At 39.9% G+C, this 24,359-nt stretch overlaps 1 protein-coding gene across 1 annotated transcript; it reads right to left on the bottom strand.

Annotated features, from left to right (window-relative positions):
* Nucleotides 1-1,765: 1,765 nt before the first annotated feature.
* On the bottom strand, nucleotides 1,766-23,756 carry immt (inner membrane protein, mitochondrial (mitofilin)). Its single transcript, XM_050042109.1, has 14 exons — nucleotides 23,562-23,756; nucleotides 20,963-21,030; nucleotides 20,634-20,817; nucleotides 19,856-20,000; nucleotides 15,164-15,256; nucleotides 14,595-14,759; nucleotides 13,513-13,646; nucleotides 8,352-8,455; nucleotides 6,191-6,326; nucleotides 5,037-5,166; nucleotides 4,495-4,718; nucleotides 4,154-4,285; nucleotides 3,724-3,853; nucleotides 1,766-3,333 (listed from the first exon to the last, which is right to left on the bottom strand). Exons 1-14 carry the CDS (start codon nucleotides 23,601-23,603, stop codon nucleotides 2,726-2,728), a joined length of 2,295 nt encoding a protein of 764 aa, XP_049898066.1. The 5' UTR covers nucleotides 23,604-23,756; the 3' UTR covers nucleotides 1,766-2,725.
* Between the last annotated feature and the right edge of the window lie 603 nt (nucleotides 23,757-24,359).

The following is a 24,359-nucleotide window of genomic DNA, read 5'->3' as shown; positions in this document are numbered from 1 at the left end:
TATCTCGGCAAAGGAGAAATGCTCACTAACACAGATTTAGACAGATTTGTGAACAATATTTGAGGGAAATGGTCTTTTGTGTGTATAGAAGATGTTTCAGATCTTTGAGTTCAGCTCATGAAAAATGGGAGCAAAAACAAAAGTGTTGCGTTTATATTTTTGTTCAGTGTACAACTAGTTGATTTTTACCATTGATTTCTATTCACAGTTAACTACAGATAATTTAATTTTGATGTGTTAGAATTCCAAACCAACATCTTGATGTCATTTTGTCAAGCCAGAATGAAATTTTAGATATCTAGAATTTCGTTTATAATATCTATAATGTAAAGAACAATTGTGGATATCTACAATGAACATATCCACTTGGAAGAATGTAATTGTTTATATCAACAATTAACATTTTCACTTTTAAGAACTAACTTGTGTATGTCTGTAATTAACATTGTAACTAGTGAGAACTGAGTTGTAGATATCAATAATTAGAAATGCAACTGGTCAAATATTACTTATGGATGTGTTGGCTTGGAACTATAACGTATCAAAATTATATTATAGATATCTATTGTTGAGTATGAATACAAGTCAATGGTTCAAGTCAACCAGCTGTAAGTAAGTTACAAATATCTACAAAGAACATTACCACTAGTTAGAAATAAATTATCAAAAGTCATCATATATTAAATAAATATATAGATATTTTTATATAGATATTTTTATCAGAATTTCTGCTGGTGGGGCGTTGGTGGCTCAGTGGTAGAGCAGGCACCCCATGTACAAGGCTGTTGCCGCAGCGGCCCGGGTTCGAGTCCAGCCTGTGGCCCTTTGCTGCATGTCTCTCCCTCTCTCTCTCTCCCCCCTTCACGCTTCACTGTCCTGTCTATTAAAGGCAAAAAAAAAAGCCCTAAAAAAAAAATAATTTCTGCTGGTGAGAATTACATTATGGATATGTTAGCTTGGAATTATAAGATGTCAAAATTATAGATATCTGTTGAAATACGTTTGCCCCACCTGGTGGGCCATATGTACATTTGAGAATCTTCAGACAGTTAAGGAGCGATCTGCACTTCTCTCCCAATGACTGGTTAGTACTTGTTGCCTTTAGGTTTAGGCAAAAGGGGTGGGGTTGTTTTGGGTGAGGGTAAAAATGTCAGGGTAAGCCAATCAGAGGCAGAGTAAGAGAGTAAGATGGGCTAATTTTTTTGCTCTCCCAAGGAAACTGTTAGTTGTTGGGGTTTTTTTTTTTTCAGATTCCTTGTGCTATCCTAGAAAACACACATCCATAGGCCGTGCTTTGTTTTCAGCTCAACTGTTAAACATGGCAGCCAGGTCACAAACTCTCATTTTACAGCTAAACAGTACACTAAAAATGTTTCTGAAATATTTGGGGTGACAAATAGGCAGTAAAAGTAATTTAATTAGCGCTGTCTAGTTTTAACAGTTTGACCGCAGTTCAGGAGCGGTCAGTTGACATGACTGACAGCTGCGTAAGAGACTCCTCGGCTCTGATTGGTTGTTTTTCTTTATGTGTGGTAAGGCCAATACAAGCAATAATAGGAGGATTTTTTTTCACATATTATCTGCCTTATGTTATACTGTGTGGATAGAGTAAAGTTTCAGCAAATATGACAATAAGTTATTTTTCTATCAGATACCAACTACAACTTTAAGTGAAACAGATTACCTATAAATACTTTCCACTTGAAACTCAGACCTTCTACCAAACAGTTGTGAGAGAGGAAATAAAACACCAAACAGACAGCACTATTGTTTATGATTTATTGGAACATGTGCAGTATTGACAAAAATAAAATGCAGCATGACATATTCTTTAATGAGTGTTAGGACTCATGTTCCATAACACTTTGGGGAGGAGGAGGGGGGTTAGCCAGAAATAAATACCTGAACCAAACCTGTGGACCTGGATTGACAAGACTACATTAAGAGGGTGCATCAATTATATTTTACAAATAATCCTCCACAGTGACTTAGTGCTTTAAAACAAATAAACTTGTGTTGCATCTTAACATCAATGACTTGATTAACTTCAGTCAACTTAAAGGAATATGCCACTAAAAATCTCTTCTGAGTATCAAACACTAGAGCCCGACTGATACATCTGTCGGCTGATAAAGTCTATCACAGATATATCAGTATCAGCTTGTATGTTGTCCGATATGAAAAGTTTGATAATGCAGAAAAAGACATTTGGGGTAATTAACGATCAAATTCCCAATAAAAGTTTACAGTTTCAGCACACTAATGTCATTATTAACAGTAAAGTTTATTGTTAAACTGTATCTGTATCTTAAACTGTATATAAATAGGCGGACCCCATTACATATCTTTGTCACACGTGTGTGTGAACCATAATTAAAGGAAAATTGCATAACATAATATATATATATGTATATATGTGTATATATATATATATATATATATATATATATATATATATATATATATATATATATATATATTGGCCGATTTATCAGTATTTGATTTTTTTACTCTTGGTATAACCCCAAAAATCCAGTATCGGTCGGGCTATCAAACACTGCCCCCTTGGTGGAGTGACTCTAAGCTGACCACAGCTGCTGTGAAAGATGAATCTACCACCTACACCTAGCTACCTCTCCAGCGACAGTGAGCCATGTGATACTCAAAGAGAGATTTTCAGTGAACTGTTCCTTTAAGGGGTGCCAGGTTAAATAAGAGTGGCATCCTACGGAGCCTGGGTGGTTCCTAACCCCACTGCATTTGCGTAAGCAGACAGCAAACTGACCACCTGCCTTGTTTCAAGTGTGAGTCGGGCTTCTGTCAGCCAGTCCTCCACCACTCTCCTGGCCTCTCCTCTTAACTGGTTCACTAGTTTAGCTGCTAACTCCAGGTCCCCATGCTCTAAGCAGTAGCTAGCATATGACAGAAGCTTGAATGGGTCTAAATCCTCACTGCCCAGCTGGGCGGGTGGGGCTTCCTGTTTGCTTTCAAAGAGCAGTGCAGCTTGGACGTAAGACAGGAAATACTGGTACAAGGAGTTGTGAGTTTCGTCGATGAGGGCGACCCTGCGAACCAGCGATCGTATTGAGTTGAAGCGGGCACGGAGAGAGGCCTCACTGTACACTCCACGCTGCAGGGATTCTTCTGGAAGAGCCGACGCCAGAGCCAAGGCAAAGTCATTGTCGTGGCAGCTGTCTCGCACGGCCTTAGCGGCGCCCTCTAGAGGCACGGTGGGGCAATCGGCGCCAGCAGTCTTGAAGGTGTAGTTGAGGGCCTCCACAGAGAGCCAGAGCTGGTGAGCTTTACGAGCCTCCTCCTCTGCTATCACATGGCCTGCATTGGAAAGACAGGAAGGTGTTTACATGACAGGATTTAAATGAATCCAAACTGATCATTCCACCAGTGAATAGTGTGTTAAGTGGTATGTCCAGATAACACACACACTTACAAACCTTTCATTTTATTGTTATATAAGAGTCAAGGGTTTTTACTGAGGGAATTATGGAGAACTCTTTCATAGATTACAGGTTAAGATTTTACACACAGAACATGATGAGTTTGTAAAATATGATGCCAGTTACAAATTAATCTGCGAATTACTTAAAAGATTTAAGGGACAGAACATGTTGGCATCTGATGACAGACTGGCGGCACTAGAATGTAAGAAGTTTTCACAGTTTCAATGTCATGGTTGTAGTGTGTGTCGTGTAGTGTGTATCTTACTGTCTATGGCCTCCTCCATCCCCTTCACCCTTGCGTAGGCGCTGTTCATATCCAGAGTGAAGTTATCCAGCTGTTCCTGGCTCAGCTGACGGAAGCGGGTCTCCTGTTCCAGCATCTTACTGTTTAGGACCTGAACACAACCCACAGCAGAGTGGTGAAGGAAAGATTGCAGTCAGACAAGCTGTTAGAGACATTAACCATGAGGAGTGAGTAGAGTGGATGCTACAGGCACCAAGCAGGCTGAGTCTACTCAGGCTACCCTGGCTAAACACATGCAGCCTCCACAATCCTCACTTACAGTGTGTGAGTATATTCTTGCTTTAAGGAGGAGTACAGACATTTAATAGACAGCCATACACATAATTCACTAGTGTGTGTTCTAATATTTGAATGAAATGTGAGTGTGGAGAATGTGTGTCAGTGCAGAGACCTGCTCAGCATCAGCTCTCAGCTCCTGCTCCTGGACTTTGAGGACATCTTGGACATGGTCTGTGTGAGCAGCCGCCTGACGCCTCAGCTGCGTCCTCATCTCTGCCTCCATCACTTCCCTTAATTCAGATAGCTACACACACACACACACACACACACACACACACACACACACACACACACACACAGTTACTGTCTAGTTACATTACTTAGAACAACGGATAAATGGGTGATTGGTTCCAGCCCAGTAATCTCCTAGCCTCAGTAGCCAATGAATGGCTGTCTGATGTGGCATAGCACTGATGATTCAGGGAGATCAAGCTCAGTAAACCCTGAATGTACCTTCTTCTCCTTCTCCAGCCGGGCCTCCTCCTTGATATGCTGCACAGCCGTGCTGACAGCTTTCTCCAGGGCTTTCTGATCCTCCAGTTTCTGCTGCTCCAGCGACGCATCAATGTGAATTTGCTCTCTGACTCTCTGCTCAGCCAGCTCTCGGTTCAGCTGGTCAATGCGACGGTGGGCGTGGGCGATCAGGGCGTTAAGGTCATCTGCTGACAGTTTACCAGCTGACATGCAAAGACAAAGTTATTTTTCAAATGTATTTCTTTTATCTACATAACTCTATTTCAGGTGTTTATCTTGATCAGTGGCAGAACAAGTGTGTCCCAATCCCATCAGGATACACTCTGTACTAATGCTGAGAATGCATCATTTCAACAGTGAGACATTAATGGCCCGCCAGGGGTGGAGTGGGTGGGATGAAGGGACTTTGAAATTATATGTTAATATTTTAAAAATGTGAAGGGGGATGAGGGCAACAAGAGGTGGAGACTGATGACACATAACCCCAGCTGGGTGCGAACTGGTGCTGTGTGTGTTCTTACTGAGCCCCTTCCAGTTGGCCTGGATCTCTGGAGTTAGGCTGCTAACTTCCCTCTGGAACTGTTGTTTGGCTTCATTAACCAGTTCACTGTACTGGGAGACAATCTTAGCCTCTGACTCTGCAGACTGCACCTACACACAGACACAGACAGACACACACATTGAAGATTTTGATTGACCAATAGATCTACATTCTAACCCTCACCTATGGCCACAAGCATCAAGCATACAAGCGTCTGAAATGAGTTGACTATGAACATTAAAATTTTTTATCTTAAAGACTTTTTTTTGGTCATTTTCAGAAGTACTTCCTATTCAGAGGGAGTTGCAGTTGGTGAGGGGGTTATTCGAATGACGTCACTTCATGCATGCTCAAACCGAGTTCAGGATGTTTTAGTTACTTATCTCTATAATAGCCTGAAGGAGCAGGATTTTATAATTACTGCATGATTAGAGCAAAGAAAGGCTCCAGCTGAAATCTACCAGCAAATATTAACCCAGCTTATGCTCACACAAATTGAAAACATAGTATCAACATGGTACATCAGCAAGTGGACAGCAAACAGAACAGGAATTTCTGTTTTTCCACCCCCCAAAAAAGAATTTAATCCACTACTTTAAGCCACCATGCAGCCGGGGGTCACATCATTCTCACCACATGCCGACAGAAAAAAGGCATGTCTGTTACATTAAAATTTTTACTGTGTTTGCCAAATCAAACTCAGATAAAAGAACCATCTTTCTAATCTGTTTGTGTTATCATTTATTTTTAGCCTTGCGAGCAGCGTGGCTTGAGGAATAGGTCGGTTTACCACCTTGGTTGAGGCTCCTGGATGAGTTGCCACGAAATTTTGTGCAAACCTTTATGCTCCCATTAAGATGAATCAATGACTTTCCCCCTGACTTTTCCTCTAATGATGTCAGATTGACATTTATTGTTTTTAGTGACATGTCTGAAATGAAATTTGGTTCACACATTTATTTTCCCCTTCAGGATGAATCCTAATCATGTTGGCCGTACAGACATAAAGCTGGTGTAAGTCTGAACATCTTTTTCTTTGCCATAAAGTGAATAAGCATATTTCCCAAAACTAAGAATATCCTTTAAAAGGCTTTTTTATTTGGTTGTACATAATGTACAAAATAATGTCCTTACCTTAGTGACCACTTTGTCCAAGTCCACCACCATGTTATGGAGATTCTCCTCTGCTGCTAAAACCAGTGGGCGAACAGCAACGACCTTCAGACCTTTAGACTTGTCAATCTTTGCCTTGAGACTGTCCAAGGCTTCACTACAGGAAGGGAGAGGAGGGAGAGTGGGTGAGGAAGGTGACAGTTTGGGTAGAAAACTGGGGCAAGATCTGAAAGTGAATTAGGGTAATGTTGGTGATAGGAACACAGGCTTAGTTTACAGTATACTCTAACAACATATTTCACTCTGGTCGCAGAGGAAGAGTTTCATACATGGTGAAATTATAAGACTTAAATGAGAACTATGCTGTTTAAAAAAATCATACATGTTGTTCCTGTGGTTTAAGACAGTCCAAAGTGCTAAAACTCAAATTGATGTCATTATGTATTAAGTCTGAAGCTGCTCCATAGATAACAGTTGGGTTTCTGTTGAAATGACCAAATGTGTTTAACAGAATTTCCACAAAATTGTTAACAGAAAATGCAAATTTACACATTTTCCCATCCACTGCTGTTAACAACAACAACAACAACAACAACAAGTAATATTATAGCTGTGTGTTCTTGGGAGAGTTCTGGCAACAGCCCTGTGTGTGTAAGTGTGTTAAAAGCCATCGGAAGAAGATGAAGATGAAGATGAACCTTGCAGTTGCCTAAGCAATGACGGTACGTTATGACATCAACATTTATTTTTCTGCATCTGCTTCCACTGCACTTAATCACATTTGCCTTTCATGGATACACCAACTTTTCCAGCTCCCCAAAGAATAAAAATCCACTCAGATTCTTTATGTGCAAATTGCAGATGCACATAAAAAGAGGCTGATGGAAACACACCTAGTAAATGGTGAAAGATGTAGATGACACTGAGAGTATATCTGGACATTTCCTGTTTCAGAACGGAGAACACTACAATTGAATTAAACTCACTTGAGTATAAAAACAAACATTCTATGGGTCCACAAAATCAGTCTCCCATTCAATTCAATTCAATTTTATTTATAAAGCCCAATATCACAAATCACAATTTGCCTCACAGGGCTTTACAGCATACGACATCCCTCTGTCCTTATGACCCATTCACTGTCTATAGAGCAGCTCCAGACTTGACACTCTGTGACATCACAAGTTTGAGAGTTCCTTTTCTGGTTTTTGGCTTTGAGAGAGAGTAGCTCATGTTCACCAATTGACTGGACTTTCCCAGGCCGTGGAAATAACATACTGGAATGGACAGTTGATGCTGCATGCAACTGAATGTCAAGGCGTAAAGTTCAGGGTCTCACAAGGATTTTACAGCAAAGCGTTGTGCCTCGTCTGAAATAAAGAGCACCTCCACTTATGGCTGCACAATTAGTGAATATCTGAGTTGACACTGGATTTATAAATAAAAATTGACAAAGACGAGGATTAACGGTAACGGTATGGTAACGTTAAAAATGTTACTCTTCTCGGCCTTCGTGCATTCTTCATGTTGCAGATTGTGGTGTTTTTTCAGGTGGTTTAGCAGGTTACATTGCACAGACACATCTCATGCGCTCTTTGCACATGATTTGCTGTCCTGTGTCCAAACAACGGACGATGACTGATGATTTTCATTGAGCTCATCTGCAGTCGCAACATTCAGGACAGTTTCTTCCAGAGTGCTGCTGCAGGGGGTGCACAGAGCACCATGACAGCTCTTTAAAAACGAGGCTGATTGTTAGTTTAGGAGGCACTTGATCTGATATGAAGTGGAGTCCATGAGCAGAGCACACATTTTAAACGTCAGTATCACAGACGATCACAGCCATTGAATTGTGGGAAGCCAAAATCGTGATCATGATTAATATTTGACTAATTGTGCAGCCCTACCTCCACTATCAGCAGAAGAACATATCACCGTTACTTTTATGACATATAACAGTGGTCTTATCGAGCTTTGGCCAAAATGAGCAGCCATGCTATATCAGAGCCAAGACCACATATCTAAAGAGGAAGACGCCTGTTTAAATCTACCAACTACACTGATAACAAGATGTGTGAGGCTATGTCTGATTCAGCTCAGAAGGTGAACGACAACAAAAAGAAACCCTTTTTACATCATGCATGTGCGTGGCGTGTGTGTGTGTGTTTTAAATATGTCTCACTTGGCATTGGACAGAGCAGTTCCAGCATCATTCACAGCGCTGGTTCTATCAGCTAGAGCAGCTTCTAGTTCCTTCCACTGGGCTGACTTCTCCTCAGGTGGGACCTGGATTAATAAGAACTATAATCACTCTACTGCAAAACAAATAAAGTGTCACAGCACAGGAAGCACAGCTAAAATGTTTTGTTGTTATGTCTAGGAGACTTACTTACCTGTAACCTCTAAGGTTATACCTAAGCATGAATTTTTTTGGGAATCTCAAAATTAGATTTGGTTCTGATTCTTGGTGTCATGACTCCATTCAATATCAATCCTTGATTCAATAAGGCAAAAGGGGGCACTAGCTTTATGCTTTTAACAGTCCCTCCAGAAAATCGCGCTCTTGCGATTACAATAATTAACGCAAATTCAATAAAGTCCGCAATATTTGCGGGGGCTTGCAATTTTTCAGCGTTTTTCCGCATTTTCTAGCATTTTCCGGCTGACCGGAAATCGTCACACATGCAACGTCATTTGAAACGTCATCAGACGTGTCATCAAATGCGCTAATGGTATTGCAGTATGGAGAAACACCCTGTATTGACATAAGAATTTGCACTGTTTAAATGCATACAATATGAGTTGAATGTATTAAAATGTTATGTTTACAGAAGATGTACCTTACATGTTGTTTTACAGTCACATTGTCTGGTTTGAGAGCTACAATATTCACTCAGGATTTTTTACAACATTATTGGAGTCGATGTTTGATGATGATTAAATAAAACTAAAGAAGAGAACTATAAAAAACATTTGCAGCTATTTTTGTAATATTCAGTATGATTATTATAGCAAGTAATTCCATGACTTTTTTGTTTTGGAGGTAGTAATTAAAGGAGCTATATGTAAGAAATCTAAAGCAAATAGTCGTAAAATCCTCCTAATATGTCACAGAGACTAAGGAGTAATGTTCATATAACATACTGATCTCACCGACAACAATAGTACAGCCAGAATATTTGCATCTAAAAAATTTTTTGCAGTCTGCAAATCATGTTTATGTTTTAAATTTGTGTTTTGGCCTGTTGCGCCACCCACCGCCATCTACCAGTCATGCAGTCAGTAGAGTCTCAGCGTCAGTTACAGTTACGACTGAGCTACTGCAGCACGGCAAGCAGCATTAGCAGTGTCCCAGTACATAGCATTAGCAGTCTCCTCAGCTGTATCCCGGCAGCAGCGTTAGCAGCAGAGAAGCCGGACTTGCTCGAACGGTCCGCTGGAAAACCGGATCAAGGACGCGGCGACGCAGCCCTGCCATGGCAGCCGCCCGTGGGCAAACAAATCAGTCTCCAGCATGCCGCTGTCCAGCAACCTCGAATCTGTAGGGGAGAGGGGGCGGACACGACTCGCGGCAGTATTTTGAATTTGAGTGCAGTAACCGTTTTGGCCACATTCTTACATACAGCGCCTTTAGAAAAAAAATAATAATAAAAAAAAAAAATTTTTTCTCCTTCTGTCATTAGCCACAATTTTTGTCATTTGCCACAAAAATGGAGGGACTGTTTTAATCCAGTTCACTGTATGTCAACTGTTTACGCCTGTCCTCAGTTCACTGAATTAGAATATGAAACATAACAGGAATTTATGTGGTCTGGATTACTATCTGACTCACACAAATAAAAGTAAACTGTATTTATTCAGAGGCATATGACTTCTACTGGTATGTGAATAATGAAATAAATGGGCAGCTGTGGCGCCGGAGGTAGAATGGGTCATCTACTAATCGGAAATTCAGCGGTTTGATCCCTGGCTCTTCCAGTCTGCATTCTGAAGTACCCTTAGGCAAGATGATAAACCCAAAATTGTTCTTGATGGTCGTTTCATCGGTGTGTGTGCCTAAAACCTGAGTAGCAGGTTGCACCTTGTATGTTAGCCTCGGCCACCAGTGTGTGAATGGGTGATTGTGACTCGTAGTGTAAAAGTGCTTTGAGTGGTCAAAAATTTAGAAAGGTGCTATACAAGTGCAGGTCCATTTACCAAATATAATCTACCGTCTCACATCACTGGTTAAATATTTTTTGTACAACAGACTGAAAGATCCAACCTAAAGAAATTCCACACTGACCACTGTGACCTTTTCTTTATGACAGTTCAACTATGACATTGTCAGTGTTGTAATGTAATTTGAGTTGGCATTCCTTCTAATTTTCTCAAAAGCTGTACAGTAAAATAACTTAAATTTTCCAAAGTCACAGTCAGAGTCATCCTGAAAAACATTACATTGAAGGAAAAAAATAATTAATTTAATTTTTGAGATTTTAAAAATGAAGATATTTTCGATGTGTTACAATATTTTCAGCTGAACTTCCCTGTACAGCAATGTGTGTGAAACTGTTCATGGTCATAGGAACATTTTGAGCAGAAGTCCATTTCCCTTCTCAGTAAACCTTATACGGAAACTGTTCATTATATTAGGACTGCTTTGGTGATGTCACATATTCAACAAGACTTGTTTAATATATGACATGTAATAAATCATTGCTGTAATGCGAGACTGTCTTTGACCTTTTTGGCCTCTTTGAGTAACGAATCGACTTTGTGGTCGTGCTCTCAACTGATCACCACCTGCTGGTGAGGTAAATCAGATAGTGAGGAAGGATGACAGACAGAACTGGTAACCAAATATCCCAAATATGTAGTGAGGGTGAACTGGAAGCGCCTGGCTGAGGCCTGAGGCTGTGGAACTTGGACCAGGAATATTGTCAAGTGGTGGAAACAGACTCCTGAACTTGACCAACGCATCCTCTGTGAAGGAGGTCTGGTTAGCATGAGCCAGAGATGGGGACTCGAGTCATTGTGACTTGGACTCGAGTCGACTCGAGTCGCTGTTTTGATGACTTGTGACTTGACTTCACAAAAAATAAAAGACTTGCGACTTAACTCGGACTTGGAAGGTAAAGACTCGACTTGACTTGACTTGAGACACGATGACTTGAATGACTTGAGTGTTATTCACATCATGTTTTCGGTTAGAATATACCCGGTAGGAGCGCAGGCTGAGAATGGCGTTGTCATGATTGGATCACTACCCTGTCAATCAGTCATGCCCTCTCTACGTACCTTACGTGTTTATTGGAGAAACAGGCCCTCTTATATCAGATAGGCATCAACATGTCAGTGGGAGGGGTACCGAGAGTCATCGTCTTCGGCTTCCGGAATTACCATTATTACGGCAAAAGACAAACAGCACAGTGCAAGACATGCGGCATAAACAGCCAGACGACAACTTCAAACTTTGTTCGTCATTTGAAGAGCCATTCTGCCCAGTAAGTGCTTGTCAATTAGCTAATATTATCTGGTTAGTCGGTAGTTAGCTAACGTTAGCTTGATACGATACGGGGGTGGGGTGGGGGGTAGGTTTGGTGGAACTTGTTTTTTAATTTATTTGCTAACATTAACCCCAGAAAACGTGAGCGAACATTCCGACTGGTTCATCACAAGACTGGCTGTACGTTTTATGAACGAGCAACACAGGGTTAAATGAGCTAAATGGGTGAGTTTGGCCGCTGCCTTGGTTAGTGTGTGTGTGTGTGTGTGTGTGTGTGTGTGTGGGTCATCCCTGCAAATGGGGGTCATCCCTGCAAAGTAAACATTGCAGCGATGAAGTCAATGTTTACTGACAGTTACTTATATCTTGTCTTTTCACTTTATTAATAGGGATGCACCGAAATGAAAATTTGTGGCCGAAGCCAAATAATATTAAACGCTTGGCCGAATACCGAATATCATTGTTTAGTTTTTCATTAGGTTTTGCAGATGAACCCCCTCCAGATTAGTGTTGTCACGGTACCAAAATTGGGACCCACTGTACGATACCAATGAAAATATCATGGTTCTGAGTAGTATCACGATGCCACAGCAAAAATGAGGCAGATGTGCCTTTTGTCATTTATAAAAAGATAAATCACTTCTATAATACATCAATGATATTTCAATGGAACAAATTACTTATTGACTTATTCATACTTCAAAAACAGCATCAATAAGTGATTAACATAGGGGGGATTGAAATAAAATAAGAAATTAAAATAAGAATCAACCAGCCACCCTCCTCCCCTTCCTAAGTAAAGAACAGTCCCTAAAGTGCGGTGAGGTTTGTCGGCAATGAATGGCTTATTTCTCCTCCGACACGTCACACACCTGTGTTCGGCTGGCTCAGCTGTTCAGGTACTTTTGGGCAGTCATGACACCAAGAAGAGGATATTATTGGAGCTGACTTCTCCGACGCCGGTAAGCCGATGGCCGCCGCATCTGACAGGAATACATTACTGTCTGTGTCTGTGACCCCCGTTCAACCCACAATCGGTGGGATTCGCCTTTCGTTTCTGCTGCTGGTTGAAATCTGTAGGCTGCTAACACAGCGTGCTGAATGATTTAAGCCTATTTTGCTCGCTCAAAACTATTTTTAGTCGCAAATGCAAGTGCCGTGACGGACGGATCGCCACAGTGCCGACATTTCACTCCGCCTGTCACTGCACGCTGTTTGATTGTTATCAAAACACGCCGCTATTATTCGGCCTTGCTTTTAACTTATTCCACCGAATACCGAATGTGTGTTTTTTTGCAATATTCGGCCGAATATATTCGGTTACCGAATATTCGGTGCATCCCTATTTATTAAGATCAGATTCTGCAGGTAAAATTACAATAATAAGGTGACTTGACTTGGACTTGACTTGACCTGTTACAGGACTTGACTTGACTTGACTTGACCAAGAAAAACTGACTTGGGACTTACTTGAGACTTGAAGGTTAAGACTTGAGACTTGCACATGTATGACTTGGTCCCATCTCTGGCACGAGCTAACGTAGCAGCAGCTAACATGCAACACCCAGCCATTAAACGGTTCCAACAAATTCACACTGAAACCGTAATGTAATGATGAGCTGTTTAATCCTCATCTCTGCCATCATGGTAGACAGTCAATTGTGATAACGATGTAACAGAACCATCTTTTTAATATGTAATCAGAATAATTGTACCCAGCTCAGTACAATGCCCAGCCACTGCCTACAACACTAAAACACCTCAACAGATATGCATCTAATCCCATTTTCACACCTGTACCAGACTTAATGTAAACACACCACTTCCTTGTGGTCAGTGTTGCTGTGTTCTGTACCTCTGCTTCCATAGCCTCCTTCAGTTTGAGCGTGTGTCGTGTGATAGCCTGCAGGGCTGCCTCCTGAGCTCCAATGGCCTGTAGAGTCGCTTTAGCCGAGCTGGCCAGTGAGTCTTCAAGACTGGCTGATACAGCTGCAAAACAGTCACACAAAAACATCAGAGGCTGACAGAGAATGTTGAGCAGGATGGAGAGTAGAGCAGCTGAAAGACAATTCACAGTTGATACAGTGAATGTGCATGCCTCCTTCTTCTGGAAGCTAACAGAGCTAGCTAAACATTGCTTAAAGTTCTACAATCAGCTTAAAAATACCATTTTCTGTTTTTTTCCTGAATCACAAGGTGTTTGTTTTCAATGATTTGCCAATAAAAGAATTGTAGTACTTGCGTTACGTTCTAAAACCCCTACACTAGGGTGTAACAAGATACAAGCACCACCATTTCATTTAAAAGTGTGTCCAGTTTACTGTATGATGGCATAAACTGTACAATACTGAAAGAGAAAACAGTATTTCACATATGCCAATTTATAACCTTTTTCCACCAAGAATTGTGGGGAAAACCCCATAAAAAATAGGTGATAGACTGCTTTCCCATTGCCTGCAGACACAACCCTCTATAAAAGATTGTGCATTTCTTTTTTTCCCTTCTGGTACATCTTGTTCCATCTCACACACGCCTGAAAATAAGTTAGGAAACGGCAGAAAGTAGCATGTGAGCCAGTGAAAATGTTACAGTAGTTACTTCTTTTTTAATACATCTTATTCAGTCTCTCTCTCAAACTCGGTGGAGTGATGTTTGAGCACTGCTTGGACGGAGATGGACGGTATTTTGTGGTTGCGCGTCATTGTATCTCACGATCAATTAAAAAAATAAAAAATAAATAGTGCTTCCACCTTCCGTCGTACAGACAGAGCTGATAAATACCTTTGATTACTGAAGAGCCATTTAACCCAGGAGTAAATGTTGATTGTAACCTTTCCTATTAATACAAAAGCCAGATGGTAGTGGGTGTTAGTGGGTTTTTTGTTCAGTGTGTGTATGTGTGTGTATGTGTGTGTGTGTGTGTTGTTGCCAGCCTACATGCTAGGGTGTCCAGCTCCTCCTGGTCTTGTTGAGCCAGTCTAGCTGCCACTTCCTCTACCGATCGCTCTTTGAGTGGTTCTGTTGCCGCGGGTGACTCTGTGTCAGGGTGAATAGCTGCTGTCACTGGAGTATCCTCATGGTGATGGCACTCTTTGCACTCCTCTGGAGAATATGAACACATGGACACAATGTAACCTTAATTTCACTCAAATCCTTTCGGCAATCCAGTAATTAAAAGGAGATAAATACTACATAACTGTTTCCTTTGTAACTGGTAGTCTTCCTTCAGTGTTTCACTTCACAGTGTACTAAAAGAAGGCTATGTGTTTGGTTTGTGTGCAGCATGAAATAACCTGCTTTAGTCTTTTAAAGATGTGGGAATTTTAGACCTTCCTGTGGCATTACATTCACTCATTTGAAAGTCATTGGGAAAGCCCAAAGGCTCTGAGTCGCAAGAAACTGTCATCAAGTCAGGGTCAATCCATTCTACATTTATCCATGCATGCAGTGATTTCAATGTCCAAAGGTTGAATTTCTGCCTTTACTTTAAGATATCACAGCTTTACCTTTGACGGCTGCTACCTCCGTGTCACATGGAGCAGGGACTGTTGACACCTCACTCATGGCTGAGATGATGTGAGTAGCCTCTGCTGAAGCCTCTGGATGGGACACAGACACAGAAACGTACAAGCAATTTGTGTGTCACTCACATGTGTAGACCTTTAATGAGCCCTTGAACAAATTTAAAGAAACAAAATGCTGCATGCACAAACTATACTGCCTTTATTTGATAGGACAGTTCATAGTGAAAGGGGGAACAAAGCGGTGCTAACATGCAGCAAAGGGTCACACATGGGAATTGAACCTGCAGATTCTGCGGCAAGGACATAGCCTCAGTACATGCAGCACCAACTCTACCAGGTGAGCCACTAGGTACCTCCAAACTACATTCTACCACTACAGAAATCTAACAGCAATGCAGCTAATGACTATTTGGAGAAGCAAAGTCTAAAGGCAGCAGGTTCTGGCATTTCGTTTTAAAAATGATTCAAACAATTAATTGATTATTAAATCAACAGACTTATCAATTAAAGGACTAAAGGGCAACACACATCAGTGATACTGGTGACGAATGATACACTGCAACCCGCTCTCATGGCCTTACATAGAAAACAGATGCTACTGTCCCACTGTTAATACTGTATGTTGGATGTGGGGATGCAACAGTTTGAGATTTTCACGGTACGATAACTGTCTCAGAAAATATCACAGTTTCACTTACAGAATTCATATTATTATCAGTCTTTAAGGACTGTAAAGAAAGGGGTATTGCTGGTTGAACAGATTTTTATTTCTATAATTGAAACCTGAAACCATTTTTTTTTTTTAAACGAAAGTAAGTGTAAAAAGTCTCCCCTTTAAAAATAATTCAAGAAGGGGGAGATTCAGTGTCCAGTTACATTTTTTTTTCAATATTGTAGATAAGCAAATGAACACAGCATAATAACCCTCAACTTTTATATCACAGTATACCTGGAAACTGGTATATCACTGCAGCCCTAGTTGGCTGGTTATTCTACTGTAAAATGTTTAAGTGATCCCTGATTTGTCAACCATTTGGTGAAATTTTTAAGATCCTGTTCTTTAACAAGTTTTGGAGGTTTTGTGTATTTTTAGGATTTAGTGGCATCCATCTGTCAGGTTGCAAACTGAACCAACTGAAACTTTTCCCATGTGATGAGTATGTAGGAGAACTACAGTGACTGACATGAATGCGCAAATGCTTCTGTCTAGAGCCAGTGTTTGGTTTGTTAATTCTGGGCTACTATAGATACAACATGGCAGACTCCATGGAACAGGACTTGCTCCGTATGTACATACAAACAGCTCATTCTAAGGTCACGAAAACACAACGATTCTTAGGGTGCTTTCACACCTAACCTGTTTGGTTTGGTTAAAATGAACTCAGGTCTGTTTGCGCAGTGAATATGGTTCGTTTGTACTGGTCTGAAAGCTGTCAGTCTAACCCTGGTGCGGACCAAACAACCAAACTGAGGCTGATAGAAAAGGTGGACTTCAGTCTGATTCTAAACAGACTCTGGTGTGGTTTGTTTGTGGTGTGAAAGAAAACAAACCAACCACAGGACTTTATGGTAGCAGATATGTGATTTTAGCATGATTTCAACAGCTAGACCACTGACAAATCCTCCTGCTGATCCTGAAATCTGTCTGTGTTCTCATAACTGATCCTGATAAAGGCCATGTATATCCCATAACCTATTTATGCTAATGTGGGGAGGGTATTTTTCCTGATTAAAATGCTGTTAAAACTGTTGTAATTTTATCGGACTCTGTTTACTGTGTCTTTTCACTTAGTCTATTAAAAAGTATGTGACAGTGATCCCACATTATTAAGCCCTGAATCATTACTATACAAGACGCCTTCTTTTCATCCTGTCTCTAAGTTAGTCATTATTCATAACATGCCATTGATTTGCAGTCTAATAATAGCCTCCTAATAATGCTTACAATCAGTTATTTCTACATGAGCTCTTTGTGAAACCAAAGAACAGAAATATCAACACTTTAGAAGCATTAAAGTGCTGCTGCAGAAACGTCTGTGAGTCACCAGTGTTTGATTTCCCCATGTGGGTCCTGATGATGCAGGATGAAAACCTGTCAGTCATTAAGACTTCATGTTTACTCCTCTTGGTTCAGTGTGAACAAGAACTGAACCAAAACTAAAATGCAAAAATGTTTTTTTTTCTCCCTCTGGTGCAGACCAAATGAACCCAACTACAGGTGTGAAGGCACCCTATATACTTATGAGTATTATATTCCATTTCCGCCACTGTATCCCCCTAAATCCTACACACTGGACCTTTAATGCTGATGAGTGTTTGGAGTTGAAAGACTAAAAGCCTGCAATGTTTTAATTAAATTTGTATAGTTAAATACTTTAGGCCAAAGTTTTTAATAGTCATAGATTTTTTAAACATTAATAAAGATTAGGAAAGTGTTTGTCACAACAATAATAATAATAATAATAATAATAATAATAATGGATTCATAAAAACAACATAAAACAATCAATAAACACATTGTTTAAATACAGGTTGATGGATACCTAAGTAAAAAATGGAATTTCAGTTGCTGCCATGTTGTTCCACGCCGCCGCCTGTGTGTGTTGCCCTTAACTGTTTCAGCTCTTAAGTGTAGGGAAAAGCAGAGGAGCACAGTGTTCTACAGGAAAGCTAAAGTATACAGCTACAGCTTACCCTCAGAGATCTCTGTGGATGCAGAAAAATTACAGAGGGCACATGAAACACTTGGTAAAATTGTGTAAATGTTAAATATGTATTTGTATAAGGACATATGTTGTAACTTGGTGTGATCAACCTCCATAAAAATAGTGGACTACATTTCCAATCATTGCTGGTATTTCTCTGATATCGTCCATAAACATAATGACACCACTCGCAGCTATATTAGCATTGTTTTCATACGGGATTGTGGATTTTGTATTTATAGATATACTGTAGGACAAGCTGGTATGCAGACACACACCACTGATTTCTGCAGAAGTAGAGTCAGGTGGGACTTTTCTTCTGGACGACTGCTTGGAGCCATCTGCACTGACGTGGTGTGGTCTCTTTAAAATGGAGCCAGCAATTTCTACACGCTCCAACTGTCGGTCTGAACGCAACTTCAGACAAAATTGGACACCTTGACATAAGACCATTTTGGAACCTCTGGTGATGTTTTAGAGCCTTTTCAGCCCTGACAAGAACTCAGTTTGATCCTGATACTGGAAAGTACACCTAGTTATTATTCTGTATCTTTGTAAAAATAATGACTTCTTCTGGAAATGTCTGCATTACACACTTTAAGATTGTTGCTATGACAGTCTAGAAGAAGGGCCTAAATAAATTACTGCACTTAATCCTCAAAGCAAATGGTACAGTAGTCCAACATTTTATTCTGACACTCTTCCCCAGTATCAGCAACAGCCCTGCATTGGCTCTGGTTGTACCAGAGACAGGAACTTCAATGATTATTTTACCTGTTAAACCTTTGTTCTCTCTCATCAAAAAGATTCACACGTTTTATAATTATTATAAATAGTTAAAGTAGTAAATATACTGTTAACGCTAGCTATGGGCATTATTAAGATTTTAACAATACTACTACTCTTACTGATACTGCTTTTAGATCTGGTACTTTAACAGTGCTCTTATTGGTTCTATTGGGATTTTTAAGAGAAAAAACCCCAAAACAAAATAAGAACAGAATTAACATTGCTTTATTTTCTTTATTTTTATGTAAATTAACATTCTGCTACAGCATCATTTTGAATCTAATTTCATTTCAATTTTATTTCCTAAGCCCAATATCACAAAACACAATTTGCCTCAAAGGGCCTTAAAGCATATGACATCACTCTGTCCTTGGACCCTCACAGCAGATAAGGAAAAAACCCTTTAACAGGGAAACAATGGTAGAAACCTCAGAAACCTGAATGAATTACTATAATAGACCATTACATACCTGAGGTGGATGGAGTAACAGGAGATCAACTATGAACTAAGTGTGGTTAAAAACGGTGCATTTCTCCGCCTGTATGTGATGCACTTTTGTTGTGGCAATAAGCAGTGTCCGCATCAACTCTTGTCAAGTATGACTATACTTGGGAGCATTTTGCTCTCTCCGCCATTGTCACTAAGAGCAGGGCCTCTGTGCGTGTCTGTGACACAAAACTGGCCCTGCCCCTCACACATGTAGCAGACTGTGAGGCTCCGACACAGAGAGCTCTCCTCTGGATTGAATAGCAAAAATGCATCAGTGACGAATGTCTTAATCTTATTGCAAATTAGAAATAGAGTTGGTGAGATAAAAACCGTACAAGATAACTTTAAGTAACCTAAATAAACAAGAAATATATCTTCTGAATTTCTCCAATACAGATGGCACAACTGTTAACATCAGAGCTTATCAATACTATGGTCTTTAATTAATCGGCCCCTTGGCCCGTTTAATACCAGGGTGCAGTACCCATCCCTAGTAAATGCTATGTATGGTGATATCTGAGGCAATATCACCATACTGGAAATCAGGCTGGTGGTACTATGCTGACACAATACTTCCGTCCAGAGCTCCCCTTTCCCACACTTACTTGTAACTACTATAACAGCAGTTGCCAATAACTCAAAAAACTGCAGGTACATAATGTACGAGTCCGTACCAAGTCAGAGACTTACCCTCTATGGTCTGTGCAGGCTGTGTTGGGACAGGACTTGTCTCTTTGGCTGGACTCTCTGCTGCCTCTTTCACCATTTTCTCTGACTTAGCTTTGGACGCCTTCAGTGGTTTCTCCATCATAGAGGGAGGCTGGGCTCTGTCCACCTAAACACCAGAAACAGTAGCTGTTTAAAGTGAGGTCTGAGAGTCTCACAATGTTTTTGAATGAATCCACATATCAGTCAGTTCTGTACAAAGTCATATCCATCAACAATGGATGCTGATTGAATATGTATCTGACATACTGAAATAACAGCTGAAATCTTATTTTTCAAGTGCGGTAAACGGTAGAAACCTCAGGAAGAGCAACTGAGGAGGGATCCCTCTTCCAGGACGGACAGACGTGCAATAGATGACGTAGGAAAGTTTAACTGAAAGAATGCAACTTCTGAAATCAGTGAGGCTGTCAGTTAGAAAGGAGAGGTCCATCTACAGTCCAGTCTTATTACAAAGTGATTTTTCTAATAATCTTTGGCAGAGAGAATGAATGGAATTTGACTGGCTTCATTTCAGCCGATAATGATCATTAAAATGTGCTTGGACTGACCCTGATACTGGTACTTTGGAAATGCTCAGGACATCTGTAATTTAAAGTAATTTCATCTCCCAGCTCTCTTCAGGAGTGGATTTAATTGTCTTTCAAACTCTGTTGTATTTTCAAAGCAGTTTCATGTAATGAAAACAAAACTCCACCGAGCCATAGCACACTGCCCAAACATGCTGTTAATCCATCCTGACCTGTTTCTTGAGGCCGCCATCTTGAGGAGCAGGTCCCAAAGCCAGACCCAGCAGCCAGTCTGAGTATGGAACATTGCTCTCCACGGTAGCTCTGAACTTGTGGTCCCATTTAGCGTAGAGTATTGTACCTCCAATGCCACCGCCTACCGTCAACAAGCCAGTAGCAACCACTTTAACGGCACCACTGTGGTGGAAGAGGACAGCAAAGGATGGACATGAGTCTGATGTCAATATGTGGTGTCATGATGTCATATGCAAGCTCTCCATTTGTTTCACCTGAAATTTGGCACAATAAACCTCTGTACAGTGTGTGTGCGTTAGTGTATTACCTGGGCTCTCCTGACGTGTAGTGCCGGCAGTGTTGCAAATTGGTTAGAGGGGTTCTCCCACAGTTCTTCTAGAGAGAGGACGAGAGAGGTGAACAGAGAGAAAGAAGGAGAGACAAAAATTAAAATTAGACAAACAGTTCATGGAGTAGTGTAGCTTGACTTATTTTTAACTATAATTTTTGGGGCTAATGGGCTACAAATTATTTCTGCTTTTCTTAAAAGATTCACGTAAAAACTGAACTATGATTAACTGACTATGATTTTACACCTGAAAAGAAAATATATCAATAGAATTATCTACATGGTTATCATACCATATACATTTGCTTGTTCATGGTATTTGAAGAAAAAAAAAGTAACCTCAATCAATCAGATGCAATCATCTGAAAGCTTTATTTAAACTATATCAAAGCATTTGTTCAACCAAAAAAAAACAGTGCCTTCATTTAAGGGTGCAACTGATAATAATAATAATAATAATAATAATAATAATAATAACAATAACAAGAAGAAGAAGAAGAAGAAGAATGAATGAATGAATGAATCAATCAATCAATCAATCAATCAAAAGAATAAAGGACGAAATAATAACAACCGTGTAATTCTGTATACTGTGACATCTTCTGGTCTTTTTTTTTTATAGTTAAAATCTCATACTAAAGCAATCCCACATGTGACACAATCATGTGCTGTTTGTGTTTTTTTGTTTTGGTGGACTTAAGACCATTTTACTTTGTCTGACAAAAACGTCCCATTTTATTCTGTTCTATTGGACGTGGCCCAAGTTTTGGCAAAGATGAAGTGAATGGTGTACAAACCACACTCTCACAAATGCATCAATCAAATCCTTCAAATAATGACTGTTTATTAATTTCATAATTCTTTGTCGTTAAAGATATATGTCAAGTAACCACAAGTTTGACTGAAAACAAAAAACACAATGTAATAATGTACTGTGCTGTGAGCTTAACATTTAATTTAACATTTAACACCATACTACAGACAGTAGAGGTAGGAAAGATTTTTTTGCTGATATTCGATATGCAAAAACTCATTTGACTGATCGATACCACTAACAATATATCCACTTTTTTCCAGTGTAGTGGAATCAACATCATCATAATATGCATGCATACTCTTATCGTGATGGCCCACCAGCAGATGGAGACATGAAATACAATACCTTTCAATGTATGTAATATTTGTTCAATGTGCAAAAAAAGAAAAAGCATGTTGGTAATTTCTGATAGTTCATTTTAAGCTGATATTGGCCGATATCAATGATGTACCAATATTATTAGCATGTTGGCCAATTCCAATATTTCATTAAAGGCCAATACCGGCGGACAGCAATGATGTCCCTATATTATTGTGCATCCCAAAATATTATTGTGATTTTAATTGTTTTGCAATGCAGAGTATTGCTATAACATATATTGCAATATGTTACTTTTTGCTACTGCAAATTATGGAAAAAATTTGTCAACTTCAAACCTTTAGTCTGTTCATCTCACTTCAGTCATTTGTATTGCAACAACATGTATCTAGTGGACTGAAAAAGCAATTGACCTTATTATTCTAGTGGGCTACCAAAGGTTTAATTTGTATTTTCAACATTAATCATTTATATAGTAAAATGCTGATATTTGGCATTCCTGTATGGCCACACAAAATATCCTGATACTATACTGTATCGATTTTCCCCCACCCCTCATAGGCAGGCCATTACAAGTATTGTCACTCTTTACATACAAGTATATTATATAACGTTATATATTACATATGTTTATCAAACTATAGAGACTGGACATTATGCGATGCTAAGTGATCATTTTGTGCAACAAGGCGGAACGAGACGCCCGTATTTACTTCTCCGTGCTGGAGCCGTGTGATATCACTGTGTCCCTCCTGCAAACTGCAGTGGTGACTTTGAAGAAATGTGACTCTAGATCTTTTTCAAACGTGAAGCCGATATGTTAAAGCACAGTTGTGCAGGGGCTTTACAATAACATGAGGTTAAGCCAGAAATGAAGTCAAATCATCTTCCCGGCTTTAGCCTTATCTTTACCCTGCATGGACCAGACATATTTTAAATGATTGTATAAAGATTGCAATGATCAAAAAATTTCCTAGATTTAGCCATGTTAAAAATTGTTGACGTTAACTGTTATAAAAGACGATACCCGTTTTTCCTTTTACTGACACGAAATAACAATGAAATGTGACAGGTTCACAGCAGCGATTTCTTGCGAGTTCGTCAATGGCCTCTTCAGTAAAACTTAGCTAGCTCAACTCGTTAGCTTACTTATGCTTTATATGCCATTAGCCATATGTCACTGGAAGCTAACCAGCTAGCATTGACATTACGTATTGTTCTAATGGGCTCTTTCTGATGTCAACTTGAATAAAGCCCCATGTTCATTCTAAAACCTAACATTAGCTATGCAAGTGTTGATAAACCAACCTCGTATACAATAAAACCCACTGTGGCACCTTGGGCCAGTCTGTGGGTCACTGAATGACAGCAGGCTAATGCCAGCATGGTAACGTTAGCTCACGGTAATAAAGGTGTGGTTTGCTGCGAGTGCACGAGTCTTACCCGGGCTGTGGCATTAGCTCCTCTCAGACAAGCCCTCAGCATGGTCCACTATCACTTCTTTCCCAAATGCTAATCAATTTAACCTGTACAGTTGCACTTTCTCCTCTTGTCCTTCTTTTCGTTTTCTTACCCCAGACCTTCTTCTCTTTTATTTGGGTAGTTTAATCGCTTGTGTGCGCAACACTGCCCCCCAGTCAGAGGTAGAAATGAATGCAGGCCTCTCTCAACCGCCACTGTGGAGTAAAGCAAACCCTTGGCCGGTGTAGTGACAGTTTGCACTACCTTCTCAGGGTGGCCTACCAGTAGCCTGTCCAATCAGACAAGCCCGATGAACTTGGCTTCTCATTTGTAATGACCTAACCTAACAAAAACCTTTTGTAGTAGCTACCCAGGTCAGATATTTGAGAATAATAGATAAACTACCTGAATAAATGTAGTTAGATATGGAGTAAATCATTCTATCAGGTACAAATATATGGGTCACTCTTGCATTCGGTGCAGTTTGAGTCCCCATGACATAGCATGGTATATTTTGTCTAAAAATGAGCTAAGGCTTCTTTCTAAAAGCTTGTCTTAAATCATTAACCCACTACTACCAACAAACTGATATGTACGCTGAATTAATTAAATTTGAAATAATTACTAATTTTAGCACAAGTAGGTGAAACTGCCATGTCCCTAATCATGTGTGCTCAATTTAAATTACAAATACAGGCAACAGAAATCAAACAAATTATGTATTTTTCATTGTTGTTGTATAGCCTAATTTATAATATTCCTCAATAAATGTTATCTTTT

This window comes from Epinephelus moara, chromosome 4 (assembly GCF_006386435.1).
Source record: "Epinephelus moara isolate mb chromosome 4, YSFRI_EMoa_1.0, whole genome shotgun sequence".
Taxonomy (NCBI): Eukaryota; Metazoa; Chordata; class Actinopteri; order Perciformes; family Serranidae; genus Epinephelus; species Epinephelus moara.
The sequence above is the reverse complement of the archived record's forward strand: the minus strand, read 5'-3'. Positions and strand labels throughout refer to the sequence as shown.

Coding starts and splice junctions, on each gene's coding strand:
- immt (XM_050042109.1), bottom strand. CDS start 23,603: ATGCTGAGGGCTTGTCTGAGAGGAGCTAATGCCACAGCCCGG. Junction 20,818..20,962: donor TACACGTCAGGAGAGCCCAG/GTAATACACTAA, acceptor CTTCCACCACAG/TGGTGCCGTTAAAGTGGTTG. Junction 3,334..3,723: donor GATGGAGGAGGCCATAGACA/GTAAGATACACA, acceptor TTTCCAATGCAG/GCCATGTGATAGCAGAGGAG.